Below are 15,996 nucleotides of genomic sequence, written 5' to 3' on the forward strand. Positions count from 1 at the left end.
TGTCATACCTAGGTATACGCTAGGTAGGATAATTGACCTAAAGTGACCGGACAGTGGTGTATGAAGCTGAACCCCCCCCCCCCCCCCCAAACTGATCTGTTAAGTTCATTTGGGAAAATGCGTAATGAGGTACCAAAGTACCATGCCGCCAGAATCATAGCTTTTGAAAAAGGTAAAACTCTGTAAATATTGTTTTTGCTATTACCAGTAAAGAGGTGTGTGAGCAATACAGTGATCTAACCCATACCTTATTATTATGTAAAAAATGTATCTTTAAAGAACACAAAAAAAAACAACAGTAGCTAAAAAAAATTGAACTGCTAGACCAAATGTTAGCTATATGAAGGCTATTGTTCAGAATGTTCTACCTATTAGATTGAACAACTTTCGTTATGCTGTAATATTTTAGCATTTCTGATGACAATATATTTAATTCTGATTGTACACATATTTTTGTCAAATCGAATAGTGTTAAGCATTATATTACATACTAAAGTCATTATTGATCTGTTTTGACATTTACAATAAATTTGAAAAAATATACATATTTATATTAAGAGAGTGATTATTTCCCATAATTCGTTAGTCTTAATATTCTAGGAATCATTATATCAAATTGTTTTCACAAGGATTACAAAACAGATTGTGTTGCGTTCATTGTTTTTAGTTGTATTGTGTGTATTTTTTGTTTGTTTTTGTTTAGATTGATGTTTAGTTGGCCTACATTGTATAGATCAAGGATCCTGGCTACGCCACTGCATATTTATTTGTATAGATCAAGGAGTGAAAACAAAGACCAGACATGGGCGTGGTTTTGTGTCCAGCACCTCAGATGTTACATAAAACACGTTTAGTATACATATAAGCAGGTCTAAAAAGATAAATGTCTGGTGTATAAAAGTGAATGTCTGGTGTATAAAAGTGAATGTCTGGTGTATAAAAGTGAATGTCTGGTGTATAAAAGTGAATGTCTGGTGTATAAAAGTGAATGTCTGGTGTATAAAAGTGAATGTCTGGTGTATAAAAGTGAATGTCTGGTGTATAAAAGTGAATGTCTGGTGTATAAAAGTGAATGTCTGGTGTATAAAAGTGAATATAAAATGTTTGTGCCATCTCACCTTTTCTCCCAGTACAACTGGAACATTGTCTCCGAGAAAATAAACCTCCTCAGTTTTCTCTGACCTACAAGCAAAAAAATAAATTAATTAATTAGGTAGATTTTTCTAAAAAATTAATTAGGTAGATTTTTCTAAAAAATTAATTAGGTACATTTTTCTAAAAAATTAATCAGGTAGATTTTTCTAAAAAATTAATTAGGTAGATTTTTCTAAAAAATTAATTAGGTAGATTTTTCTAAAAAATTAATTAGTTAGATTTTTCTGAAAAATTAATTAGGTAGATTTTTCTAAAAAATGAATTAGGTAGATTTTTCTAAAAAATTAATTGGGTATATTTTTCTAAAAAAATGAATTAGGTAGATTTATCTAAAAAATAGAATTAGGTAGATTTATATCTAAAAAATTAAATAGGTAGATTTATCCAAAAATTAATTAGGTAGATTTATAAAAAAAAATTAATTAGGTAGATTTATCCAAAAATTAATTAGGTAGATTTATCACAAAAATTTATTAGGTAGATTTATCAAAAAAATTAATTAGGTAGATTAATCTAAAAAATTAATTAGGTAGATTATTCTAAATAATTAACAGGTAGATTTATTTAAAAAATTAATTAGGTAGATTTATAAAAAAAATAATTATGTAATTCTATCTAAACAATTATTACATTGTTTCACCAAAAGATTAATTTGATGGTTTTATCTAAAGAAATTTCTTAGGTACTTTATCTAAAGAAATTAATTGTTATTTTATCTAAAAATTAAATTGGTAGATTTATGTAAAAAACATTAATTAGGATATTTTATCTAAAAATTGAATGAATGAATTTGAAGTAAACAACTAGAAAAGTGCGAGCTGTATTCCTTACCCAGTTTTATCAAGATGGTAGAGTTGGATGTTTGTGTCAGGGTAGAACTCACTCTTCACCTCATCCTCCTGCTGACCACTCTCCTGCTGACCACTCTCCTCCTGACCACTCTCCTGCTGACCACTCTCCTGCTGACCACTCTCCTCCTGACCACTCTCCTGCTGACCACTCTCCTGCTGACCACTCTCCTCCTGACCACTCTCCAAGATGTCTAGCCGTGCTTTTCTCTCCCCTTGATGGCGTGCTATACTTCCATCTTCAAGCTAAAAGATTTCAAGCATACAATCTTTTACTATATCTCAGCAGCTATCTCTACATTCCCCACTTGATATCTCTATGTTCCTCTACTTATCTATCCACATTCCCCACTTTATCTCACCACATTCCCCACTTTATCTCACCACACTCTCCACTTTATCTCACCACATTCCCCACTTTATCTCACCACATTCCCCACTTTATCTCACCACATTCCCCACTTTATCTCACCACATTCCCCACTTTATCTCACCACATTCCCCACTTTATCTCACCACACTCTCCACTTTATCTCACCACACTCTCCACTTTATCTCACCACACTCTCCACTTTATCTCACCACACTCTCCACTTTATCTCACCACATTATCTCACCACACTCTCCACATTATCTCACCATACTCTCCACTTTATCTCACCACATTATCTCACCACACTCTCCACTTTACCTCTCTAAATTCCCCACTTTATAACTAACTAAGTTTTGGTACCTTGAATAGAAATCCAAATCCATAAATGAGATATGATGGGGGCAGATAATTTTTCTTTCCTGCAACCATAAAACACATGAAATACTCAGAAATAAAACATAAACAGACAAGATTAGCTCTAGACCCCCACATGTGACAAGATGACATGCGACAAGATGACATGTGACAAGATGACATGTGACAAGATGACATGTGACAAGTTGACACATGACAAGATGACATGTGACAAGATGACATGTGACAAGATGACATGTGACAAGTTGACACATGACAAGATGACATGTGACAAGATGACATGTGACAAGATGACATGTGACAAGATGACACATGACAAGATGACACGTGACAAGATGACATGTGACAAGTTGACATGTGACAAGATGACACATGACAAGATGACACGTGACAAGTTGACACATGACAAGATGACACATGACAAGATGACATGTGACAAGATTACAGTGACAAAATGACACATGACAAGATGACACATGACAAGATGACACATGACAAGATGACATGTGATTACCTCTGATCATGAAACTGCCAGTAGACAGATACTCTCCACTGGGGGCTGTCTTGGAGACCTGGTATGGATGTACCCACCAGGCTGAGGTGATGACCTTAGAGTCCCAGGCAGCGCTGTTACAGATGGCCATTGTGCCAGCTTCATTCAACGTCTTGGGGGGAACTGGAGATGCTAGGATCACACAGGTCAAAAGATGCTAAGATAACAATCTCAAGTAACATGAGACCACAGGTCAAAAGATGCTAAGATAACAATCTCAAGTAACATGAGACCACAGGTCAAAAGATGCTAAGATAACAATCACAAGTAACATGAGACCACAGGTCAAAAGATGCTAAGATAACAACCTCAAGTAACATGAGACCACAGGTCAAAAGATGCTAAGATAACAATCTCAAGTAACATGAGACCACAGGTCAAAAGGTGCTAAGATAACAATCTCAAGTAACATGAGACCACAGGTCAAAAGGTGCTAAGATAACAATCTCAAGTAACATGAGACCACAGGTCAAAAGATGCTAAGATAACAATCTCAAGTAACATGAGACCACAGGTCAAAAGGTGCTAAGATAACAATCTCAAGTAACATGAGACCACAGGTCAAAAGATGCTAAGATAACAATCTCAAGTAACATGAGACCACAGGTCAAAAGATGCTAAGATAACAATCTCAAGTAACATGAGACCACAGGTCAAAAGATGCTAAGATAACAATCTCAAGTAACATGAGACCACAGGTCAAAAGATGCTAAGATAACAATCTCAAGTAACATGAGACCACAGGTCAAAAGATGCTAAGATAACAATCTCAAGTAACATGAGACCACAGGTCAAAAGATGCTAAGATAACAATCTCAAGTAACATGAGACCACAGGTCAAAAGATGCTAAGATAACAATCTCAAGTAACAGGAGACCACAGGTCAAAAGATGCTAAGATAACAATCTCAAGTAACATGAGACCACAGGTCAAAAGATGCTAAGATAACAATCTCAAGTAACATGAGACCACAGGTCAAAAGATGCTAAGATAACAATCTCAAGTAACATGAGACCACAGGTCAAAAGATGCTAAGATAACAATCTCAAGTAACATGAGACCACAGGTCAAAAGATGCTAAGATAACAATCTCAAGTAACATGAGACCACAGGTCAAAAGATGCTAAGATAACAATCTCAAGTAACATGAGACCACAGGTCAAAAGATGCTAAGATAACAATCTCAAGTAACATGAGACCACAGGTCAAAAGATGCTAAGATAACAATCTCAAGTAACATGAGACCACAGGTCAAAAGATGCTAAGATAACAATCTCAAGTAACATGAGACCACAGGTCAAAAGATGCTAAGATAACAATCTCAAGTAACATGAGACCACAGGTCAAAAGATGCTAAGATAACAATCTCAAGTAACATGAGACCACAGGTCAAAAGATGCTAAGATAACAATCTCAAGTAACAGGAGACCACAGGTCAAAAGATGCTAAGATAACAATCTCAAGTAACATGAGACCACAGGTCAAAAGATGCTAAGATAACAATCTCAAGTAACATGAGACCACAGGTCAAAAGGTGCTAAGATAACAATCTCAAGTAACATGAGACCACAGGTCAAAAGATGCTAAGATAACAATCTCAAGTAACATGAGACCACAGGTCAAAAGATGCTAAGATAACAATCTCAAGTAACATGAGACCACAGGTCAAAAGATGCTAAGATAACAATCTCAAGTAACATGAGACCACAGGTCAAAAGATGCTAAGATAACAATCTCAAGTAACATGAGACCACAGGTCAAAAGGTGCTAAGATAACAATCTCAAGTAACATGAGACCACAGGTCAAAAGATGCTAAGATAACAATCTCAAGTAACATGAGACCACAGGTCAAAAGGTGCTAAGATAACAATCTCAAGTAACATGAGACCACAGGTCAAAAGATGCTAAGATAACAATCTCAAGTAACATGAGACCACAGGTCAAAAGATGCTAAGATAACAATCTCAAGTAACATGAGACCACAGGTCAAAAGATGCTAAGATAACAATCTCAAGTAACATGAGACCACAGGTCAAAAGATGCTAAGATAACAATCTCAAGTAACATGAGACCACAGGTCAAAAGGTGCTAAGATAACAATCTCAAGTAACATGAGACCACAGGTCAAAAGATGCTAAGATAACAATCTCAAGTAACATGAGACCACAGGTCAAAAGGTGCTAAGATAACAATCTCAAGTAACATGAGACCACAGGTCAAAAGATGCTAAGATAACAATCTCAAGTAACATGAGACCACAGGTCAAAAGATGCTAAGATAACAATCTCAAGTAACATGAGACCACAGGTCAAAAGATGCTAAGATAACAATCTCAAGTAACATGAGACCACAGGTCAAAAGATGCTAAGATAACAATCTCAAGTAACATGAGACCACAGGTCAAAAGATGCTAAGATAACAATCTCAAGTAACATGAGACCACAGGTCAAAAGATGCTAAGATAACAATCTCAAGTAACATGAGACCACAGGTCAAAAGATGCTAAGATAACAATCTCAAGTAACAGGAGACCACAGGTCAAAAGATGCTAAGATAACAATCTCAAGTAACATGAGACCACAGGTCAAAAGATGCTAAGATAACAATCTCAAGTAACATGAGACCACAGGTCAAAAGATGCTAAGATAACAATCTCAAGTAACATGAGACCACAGGTCAAAAGATGCTAAGATAACAATCTCAAGTAACATGAGACCACAGGTCAAAAGATGCTAAGATAACAATCTCAAGTAACATGAGACCACAGGTCAAAAGATGCTAAGATAACAATCTCAAGTAACATGAGACCACAGGTCAAAAGATGCTAAGATAACAATCTCAAGTAACATGATGACAATCTCATCCAAGACCCTCTGACACCTCAAGTGTTAACAAAGTTGACACAACTAACCCAGTGTTAACAAAGTTGACACAACTAACCCAGTGTTAACAAAGTTGACACAACTAACCCAGTGTTAACAAAGTTGACACAACTAACCCAGTGTTAACAAAGTTGATCCAACTAACCCAGTGTTAACAAAGTTGATCCAACTAACCCAGTGTTAACAAAGTTGATCCAACTAACCCAGTGTTAACAAAGTTGATCCAACTAACCCAGTGTTAACAAAGTTGACACAACTAACCCAGTGTTAACAAAGTTGATCCTACTAACCCAGTGTTAACAAAGTTGACACAACTAACCCAGTGTTAACAAAGTTGACACAACTAACCTAGTGTTAACAAAGTTGATACAACTAACCCAGTGTTAACAAAATTGACATAAATGACCCAGTGTTAACAAAGTTGACACAACTAACCCAGTGTTAACAAACTTGATCCAACTAACCCAGTGTTAACAAAGTTGATACAACTAACCCAGTGTTAACAAAGCTGACACAACTAACCCAGTGTTAACAAAGTTGATACAACTAACTCAGTGTTATTGATGAACCCACCAGTTTTGTTGATTCATGAATACAGAATCACTAGAGAAAAGTTGATCAATTTCAATAATAAATTTAAAAAGTTATTGCAATTTAAAATTGTTACAAAAAATACAAAGGTGGCCACAATCATCATGGCAACAGCAGGAAATCTATTTTTACTTTCTCGTATTTAAGAAGTTTAGAGAAAGTCTTGTAATTGTGCAAAAAAAAAAAAATCTAGATTTTTGCAAATCTCGATGTTTTACAGCTCCCTAAGTCGGAAAAACATAGTTTTGCAATCTTGCCTGTATGTCTGTGTGTGTGTGTGTGTGTACTTGTATGTGTGTCTGTACACGATAACTTGAGTACCGTTACAGCTAGGTTGATGAAATTTCATGTATAAGTATTTTATCAAAATCGTAGATCCTGATCAACTTTTGAGCAATTTCCGATAACCGGAACTTTTTCTACTTTCAATTTTTCAAAAACCTTTAACTTGAGTACTATTTCAGATAGATAAATGAAATTTCACATGTAAGTATAAGTTCTAATTTTCTACATTTTGTTAAATTTTGACTAATTTCCATTGACCGGAAAAAGTAATTTTCGCTATTTCCGATTTCTCAAAAAACGCATGTGAATTTATAAAGTACTAATAATATTCTGCACTATTATGCACTTTTTTATTTGGCATTCACTTGGTGTGCAATTCTTTTTTCTAGGAGATATTATTCTATTTATAAAAGTTTAAGTATTTAAAATGGATTAAAAGTCATGTCTTTAGCCCTAGTTCTCAACCCTGTAGTTTCATATAAGAATATTTGAGAAAATTTAGGGGAGATCACTCCCTGTTTATTTTACTTTATGACTTAATTCTTGGAGTAATAAACTAAATGCTAACTATTATTGCATTATGCTTAGAAATAAGCATTTTGGCTAACTTGGTTTTCATGACCCGCCCATGCCCTTAACAAAGTTGACAACACTAACCTGTGGGGTTGACAACACTAACCTGTGGGGTTGACAACACTAACCTGTGGGGTTGACAACACTAACCTGTGGGGTTGACAACACTAACCTGTGGGGTTGACAACACTAACCTGTGGGGTTGACAACACTAACCTGTGGGGTTGACAATGACACAACTACTTGCTCCATGGAGATCAGCATGCACATAGACGTCACCTGCAAGGTAGGACACAGACAGGGGTTGTAGGACATTTGTAGGACACTGACAGGGGTTGTAGGACATTTGTAGGACACAGACAGGGGTTGTAGGACATTTGTAGGACACTGACAGGGGTTGTAGGACATTTGTAGGACACTGACAGGGGTTGTAGGACAGTTGTAGGACACTGACAGGGGTTGTAGGACATTTGTAGGACACTGACAGGGGTTGTAGGACAGTTGTAGGACACTGACAGGGGTTGTAGGACATTTGTAGGACACTGACAGGGGTTGTAGGACATTTGTAGGACACTGACAGGGGTTGTAGGACATTTGTAGGTCACTGACAGGGGTTGTAGGACAGTTGTAGGACACTGACAGGGGTTGTAGGACATTTGTAGGACACTGACAGGGGTTGTAGGACAGTTGTAGGACACTGACAGGGGTTGTAGGACATTTGTAGGACACTGACAGGGGTTGTAGGACATTTGTAGGACACAGACAGGGGTTGTAGGACATTTGTAGGACACTGACAGGGGTTGTAGGACATTTGTAGGACACTGACAGGGGTTGTAGGACATTTGTAGGACACTGACAGGGGTTGTAGGACATTTGTAGGACACTGACAGGGGTTGTAGGACATTTGTAGGACACTGACAGGGGTTGTAGGACATTTGTAGGACACTGACAGGGGTTGTAGGACATTTGTAGGACACTGACAGGGGTTGTAGGACATTTGTAGGACACTGACAGGGGTTGTAGGACATTTGTAGGACACTGACAGGGGTTGTAGGACATTTGTAGGACACTGACAGGGGTTGTAGGACATTTGTAGGACACTGACAGGGGTTGTAGGACATTTGTAGGACACTGACAGGAATTAGTGACACAGTCAATGGCCCAGATAGTGACTAAAGATGTATGTGCTAAAATATGAAGTGTGCTAAAATATGAAGTGTGCTAAAATGTTGTCTGTCATGTTGTCTGTGAGAGAAGTCTGTCATGTTGTCTGTGAGAGAAGTCTGTCATGTTGTCTGTGAGAGAAGTCTGTCATGTTGTCTGTCATGTTGTCTGTGAGAGAAGTCTGTCATGTTGTCTGTCATGTTGTCTGTCATGTTGTCTGTGAGAGAAGTCTGTCATGTTGTCTGTGAGAGAAGTCTGTCATGTTGTCTGTCATGTTGTCTGTCATGTTGTCTGTGAGAGAAGTCTGTCATGTTGTCTGTGAGAGAAGTCTGTCATGTTGTCTGTCATGTTGTCTGTCATGTTGTCTGTCATGTTGTCTGTGAGAGAAGTCTGTCATGTTGTCTGTGAGAGAAGTCTGTCATGTTGTCTGTGAGAGAAGTCTGTCATGCAGCAACCCACTAGCGTTTGACTATCAGTTCGTTCTGCTGCTGGTCTGTCATGTTATCTGTCATGTTATCTGTCATGTTATCTGTCATGTTGTCTGTCATGTTGTCTGTCATGTTGTCTGTCATGTTGTCTGTCATGTTGTCTGTCATGTTGTCTGTCATGTTGTCTGTCATGTTGTCTGTCATGTTGTCTGTCATGCAGCAACCCACTAGGCTTCATGTAGCGTTTGACTATCAGTTCGTTCTGCTGCTGGTCCCTCCCTCCAATCACCAGGTAGTTCTCTGAGCTGACGAACCAGAGAAACTTTTCAAACCTGTGGAACATACAGGGTTCATTATACAGGGTTCAACATACAGGGTTCATCATACAGGGTTCATCATACAGGGTTCATCATACAGGGTTCAACATACAGGGTTCATCATACAGGGTTCATCATACAGGGTTCATCATACAGGGTTCAACATACAGGGTTCATCATACAGGGTTCAACATACAGGGTTCATCATACAGGGTTCATCATACAGGGTTCAACATACAGGGTTCATCATACAGTGTTCAACATACAGGGTTCAACATACAGGGTTCATCATACAGGGTTCATCATACAGGGTTCATCATACAGGGTTCATTATACAGTTTAAAAACTTGAATGTACTGAGTTGAACATGTGTAACTTAAAAGTTAAACCAGGCAACCAATTGAAGAGTTAAACCAACTGAAGAGTTAAACCAATTGAAGAGTTAAAGCAATTGAAGAGTTAAAGCAATTGAAGAGTTAAACCAATTGAAGAGTTAAAGCAATTGAAGAGTTAAACCAATTGAAGAGTTAAACCAATTGAAGAGTTAAACCAATTGAAGAGTTAAACCAATTGAAGAGTTAAACCAATTGAAGAGTTAAAGCAATTGAAGAGTTAAACCAATTGAAGAGTTAAAGCAATTGAAGAGTTAAACCAATTGAAGAGTTAAACCAATTGAAGAGTTAAACCAATTGAAAAGTTAAACCAACCAACCAAAAGGTCTTCCTAGTCTTGCAGATGGTGGCAGCCACCGCCACGTCCTTCAGGGTTTCTTTGGCTTTTTTTTCTGCAGACTTCAATGCCTGGGGATTTTAAAAATTTTATGAAAAAAAATTTTAGAAATAGAATTTCAGATGATAGTTTGCGTTTTCACAAGAAGAGTGGAAGGCTGAGGTCTGACCTATAGGTTACCATACTTTGCTAGTAGCTTCTAAAGTTACCATACTTTGCTAGTAGCTTCTAAAGTTACCATACTTTGCTAGTAGCTGCTAAAGTTACCATACTTTGCTAGTAGCTGCTAAAGTTACCATACTTTGCTAGTAGCTTCTAAAGTTACCATACTTTGCTTGTAGCTTCTAAAGTTACCATACTTTGCTAGTAGCTGCTGAAGTTACCATACTTTGCTAGTAGCTTCTAAAGTTACCATACTTTGCTAGTAGCTTCTAAAGTTACCATACTTTGCTAGTAGCTGCTAAAGTTACCATACTTTGCTAGTAGCTTCTAAAGTTACCATACTTTGCTAGTAGCTTCTAAAGTTACCATACTTTGCTAGTAGCTTCTAAAGTTACCATACTTTGCTAGTAGCTGCTAAAGTTACCATACTTTGTTAGTAGCTGCTAAAGTTACCATACTTTGCTAGTAGCTTCTAAAGTTACCATACTTTGCTAGTAGCTTCTAAAGTTACCATACTTTGCTAGTAGCTGCTAAAGTTACCATACTTTGCTAGTAGCTGCTAAAGTTACCATACTTTGCTAGTAGCTTCTAAAGTTACCATACTTTGCTTGTAGCTTCTAAAGTTACCATACTTTGCTAGTAGCTGCTGAAGTTACCATACTTTGCTAGTAGCTTCTAAAGTTACCATACTTTGCTAGTAGCTTCTAAAGTTACCATACTTTGCTAGTAGCTTCTAAAGTTACCATACTTTGCTAGTAGCTTCTAAAGTTACCATACTTTGCTAGTAGCTTCTAAAGTTACCATACTTTGCTAGTAGCTTCTAAAGTTACCATACTTTGCTAGTAGCTTCTAAAGTTACCATACTTTGCTAGTAGCTTCTAAAGTTACCATACTTTGCTAGTAGCTTCTAAAGTTACCATACTTTGCTAGTAGCTTCTAAAGTTACCATACTTTGCTAGTAGCTTCTAAAGTTACCATACTTTGCTAGTAGCTTCTAAAGTTACCATACTTTGCTAGTAGCTTCTAAAGTTACCATACTTTGCTAGTAGCTTCTAAAGTTACCATACTTTGCTAGTAGCTTCTAAAGTTACCATACTTTGCTAGTAGCTTCTAAAGTTACCATACTTTGCTAGTAGCTTCTAAAGTTACCATACTTTGCTAGTAGCTTCTAAAGTTACCATACTTTGCTAGTAGCTTCTAAAGTTACCATACTTTGCTAGTAGCTTCTAAAGTTAACATACTTTGCTAGTAGCTTCTAAAGTTACCATACTTTGCTAGTAGCTTCTAAAGTTTTCTGTTCTTTCTTGGCTGCTTGTTTCTTTCTTTCAAAATACCTGTAGGTGCAGATGACAAGTAAAGTTTGGTAAATGACAAGTTAAGTTTGGTAAATGACAAGTTAAGTTTGGTAAATGACAAGTAAAGTTTGGTAAATGACAAGTAAAGTTTGGTAAATGACAAGTTTGGTAAATGACAAGTTAAGTTTGGTAAATGACAAGAAAAGTATCTACTTACTTTCTGGAATTCCCGTATGCACTTAGTGAAAGATCAATGTCCACTTTATGTTGAGCTAATTCAACAAATGGCTCTCTACATAGAACAGAGAAATACATCTAATTCAACAAATGGCTCTCTACATGGAACAGAGAAATACATCTAATTCAACAAATGGCTCTCTACATAGAACAGAGAAATACATCTAATTCAACAAATGGCTCTCTACATAGAACAGAGAAATACAGCAAATTCAACAAATGGCTCTCTACATAGAACAGAGAAATACAGCTAATTCAACAAATGGCTCTCTACATAGAACAGAGAAATACAGCTAATTCAACAAATGGCTCTCTACATGGAACAGAGAAATACATCTAATTCAACAAATGGCTCTCTACATGGAACAGAGAAATACAGCTAATTCAACAAATGGCTCTCTACAAGGAACAGAGAAATACAGCTAATTCAACAAATGGCTCTCTACATGAAACAGAGAAATACATCTAATTCAACAAATGGCTCTCTACATAGAACAGAGAAATACATCTAATTCTCCTAGATACAAGAAATGGCTCTACTAGATACAAGAAATGGCTCTCCTAGATACAAGAAATGGCTCTCCTAGATACAAGAAATGGCTCTCCTAGATACAAGAAATGGCTCTCCTAGATACAAGAAATGGCTCTCTAGATACAAGAAATGGCTCTCCTAGATACAAGAAATGGCTCTCCTAGATACAAGAAATGGCTCTCCTAGATACAAGAAATGGCTCTCCTAGATACAAGAAATGGCTCTCCTAGATACAAGAAATGGCTCTCCTAGATACAAGAAATGGCTCTCCTAGATACAAGAAATGGCTCTCCTAGATACAAGCAATGGCTCTCTAACCTTAAAGCTAGTGTGATCTGGTTGGTCTCCAGCTTGAGACTATGAATGGCCAGTGCCACTTTGTTGCCATTTGTTTGCGCTTCCTTGACAAAGTTTGAAATTTCCTTCCAGTCGACCTGGTTAGCCAGAGCACTGCGCACGATCAGGATAGCTTCATCCACCTGTCAGAGGACAGACTCTGGTCAAATGTCTGACTCTGGTCAAATGTCTGACTCTGGTCAAATGTCTGACTCTGGTCAAATGTCTGACTCTGGTCAAATGTCTGACTCTGGTCAATTGTCTGACTCTGGTCAAATGTCTGACTCTGGTCAATTGTCTGACTCTGGTCAAATGTCTGACTCTGGTCAAATGTCTGACTCTGGTCAAATGTCTGACTCTGGTCAATTGTCTGACTCTGGTCAAATGTCTGACTCTGGTCAATTGTCTGACTCTGGTCAAATGTCTGACTCTGGTCAAATGTCTGACTCTGGTCAAATGTCTGACTCTGGTCAAATGTCTGACTCTGGTCAAATGTCTGACTCTGGTCAAATGTCTGACTCTGGTCAATTGTCTGACTCTGGTCAAATGTCTGACTCTGGTCAAATGTCTGACTCTGGTCAAATGTTTTGTCTGACCAGTAACTCACCAAATCAAGATTCATCTCTATCAGTTGACCTTTCAAGATATCAGTTGCCTGCAGAGTAAAAAAAGACACAATAATTCACTTCTAGATGTCATGCTACTGTCCACCTCTAGAGGTCATGCTACTGTCCACCTCTAGAGGTCATGCTACTGTCCACCTCTAGAGGTCGTGCTACTGTCCACCTCTAGAGGTCATGCTACTGTCCACCTCTAGAGGTCATGCTACTGTCCACCTCTAGAGGTCGTGCTACTGTCCACCTCTAGAGGTCGTGCTACTGTCCACCTCTAGAGGTCATGCTACTGTTCATAATCATATTTAGTACATATTTTAATTTCTTTTTTTGGTATTGAATTGTTTTCTGAACAGGATGGAGAAAAAAAATTCTGTGGCCAAATTTCTATTATGTGGCCAAATTTCTATTCTGTGGCCAAATTTCTATTATGTGGCCAAATTTCTATTCTGTGGCCAAATTTCTATTATGTGGCCAAATTTCTATTATGTGGCCGAATTTCTATTCTGTGGCCAAATTTCTATTATGTGGCCAAATTTCTATTCTGTGGCCAAATTTCTATTATGTGGCCAAATTTCTATTCTGTGGCCAAATTTCTATTATGTGGCCAAATTTCTATTATGTGGCCGAATTTCTATTCTGTGGCCAAATTTCTATTATGTGGCCAAATTTCTATTCTGTGGCCAAATTTCTATTATGTGGCCAAATTTCTATTCTGTGGCCAAATTTCTATTATGTGGCCAAATTTCTATTATGTGGCCGAATTTCTATTCTGTGGCCAAATTTCTATTATGTGGCCAAATTTCTATTCTGTGGCCAAATTTCTATTATGTGGCCAAATTTCTATTCTGTGGCCAAATTTCTATTCTGCCTAATGAAATCCCCGGCCCTGCAAAATGCCTAAAATCTCCATTCCTGTCAAATGTCTAGTATTGAACATACCTGCTCCTTCTGTAGATTTTCTATTCTTTTCTCCTGATCGGATCTCACAAAGTCCAGCTTCTTGAGAGCTGTCTTCTCCTGGGGAAATGTTAACATCAACACATCACAAAATGTTGACACAAACACATCACTAAATGTTAACATCAACACATCAAAATTTGCTAACATCAACACATCACCAAATGTTAACATCAACACATCACCAAATGTTAACATCAACACATCACCAAATGTTAACATCAACACATCACCAAATGTTAACATCAACACATCACCAAATGTTAACATCAACCAAATGTTAACATCAACACATCAAACCAAATGTTAACATCAACACATCAACTAAATGTTAACATCAACACATCAACTAAATGTTAACAAAAGACATCACCAAATGTTAACATCAACACATCACAAAATGTTAACATAAACACAGCACAAAATGTTTACATCAACACATCAACTAAATGTTGACACAAACACATCACTAAATGTTGACATCAACACATCAACAAATGTTAACATCAACACATCAACTAAATGTTGACACAAACACATCACCAAATGTTAACATCAACACATCAACAAATGTTAACATCAACAAATCACCAAATGTTAACATCAACACATTACCAAATGTTAACATCATCAAATAAACCAAATGTTAACATCAACACATCAACAATTGCTGACATCAACACATCAAAAATGTTAACATCAACACATCACAAAATGTTAACATAAACACAGCACAAAATGTTTACATCAACACATCAACTAAATGTTGACACAAACACATCACTAAATGTTGACATCAACACATCAACAAATGTTAACATCAACACATCAACTAAATGTTGACACAAACACATCACAAAATGTTCACACAAAAACATCACAAAATGTTAACATCAACACATCACCAAATGTTAACATCAACACATCACCAAATGTTGACATCAACACATCACCTACTTGTTGCATGGCTTTCAGCTCAACACGCTGCCCTTCAAGTTTGGAAAAAAACTGATCAACAGCCTGAAAATAATGTGAGGTCGCAGGGTCAAGGTAAAACAAGCAGGGTAGTGTGTGTAGTAGAGAGGTAGTGTGTGTAGTAGAGAGGTAGTGTGTGTAGTAGAGAGGTAGTGTGTGTAGTAGAGAGGTAGTGTGTGTAGTAGAGAGGTAGTGTGTGTAGTAGAGAGGTGTAGAGAGGTAGTGTGTAGTAGAGAGGTAGTGTGTGTAGTAGAGAGGTAGTGTGTGTAGTAGAGAGGTAGTGTGTGTAGTAGAGAGGTAGTGTGTGTAGTAGAGAGGTAGTGTGTGTAGTAGAGAGGTAGTGTGTGTAGTAGAGAGGTAGTGTGTGTAGTAGAGAGGTAGTGTGTGTAGTAGAGAGGTGTAGAGAGGTAGTGTGTAGTAGAGAGGTAGTGTGTGTAGTAGAGATGTAGTGTGTAGTAGAGAGGTAGTGTGTGTAGTAGAGAGGTAGTGTGTAGTAGAGAGGTAGTGTGTAGTAGAGAGGTAGTATGTGTAGTAGAGAGGTAGTGTGTGTAGTAGAGAGGTAGTGTGTAGTAGAGATGTAGTGTGTAGTAGAGAGGTAGTGTGTGTAGTAG

The 15,996-nt window shown here is 37.3% G+C and overlaps 1 protein-coding gene across 5 annotated transcripts in view; it reads right to left on the bottom strand.

Moving 5' to 3' along the window:
* LOC131935697 (ribosome quality control complex subunit NEMF) overlaps nucleotides 1–15,996 on the bottom strand; it is an 82,912-nt gene that overhangs the window by 10,092 nt on the left and 56,824 nt on the right. For all 5 annotated transcript variants that reach the window (XM_059292240.1, XM_059292237.1, XM_059292238.1 and 2 more), the window contains exons 12-24: nucleotides 15,368–15,430; nucleotides 14,393–14,470; nucleotides 13,444–13,491; nucleotides 12,819–12,979; nucleotides 11,949–12,023; nucleotides 11,707–11,770; nucleotides 10,257–10,345; nucleotides 9,457–9,560; nucleotides 7,853–7,915; nucleotides 3,266–3,436; nucleotides 2,737–2,795; nucleotides 1,987–2,249; nucleotides 1,119–1,182 (exon numbers count right to left, since the gene is read on the bottom strand). In XM_059292240.1, the coding sequence (XP_059148223.1) occupies nucleotides 1,119–1,182; nucleotides 1,987–2,249; nucleotides 2,737–2,795; nucleotides 3,266–3,436; nucleotides 7,853–7,915; nucleotides 9,457–9,560; nucleotides 10,257–10,345; nucleotides 11,707–11,770; nucleotides 11,949–12,023; nucleotides 12,819–12,979; nucleotides 13,444–13,491; nucleotides 14,393–14,470; nucleotides 15,368–15,430 (1,302 nt within the window). The remainder of the gene's footprint in view (nucleotides 1–1,118; nucleotides 1,183–1,986; nucleotides 2,250–2,736; nucleotides 2,796–3,265; nucleotides 3,437–7,852; nucleotides 7,916–9,456; nucleotides 9,561–10,256; nucleotides 10,346–11,706; nucleotides 11,771–11,948; nucleotides 12,024–12,818; nucleotides 12,980–13,443; nucleotides 13,492–14,392; nucleotides 14,471–15,367; nucleotides 15,431–15,996) is intronic.

The sequence above is a fragment of the Physella acuta genome, unplaced genomic scaffold, assembly GCF_028476545.2.
Source record: "Physella acuta isolate Inbredline_101_S28 unplaced genomic scaffold, ASM2847654v3 ptg000155l, whole genome shotgun sequence".
Lineage (NCBI taxonomy): Eukaryota > Metazoa > Mollusca > Gastropoda > Physidae > Physella > Physella acuta.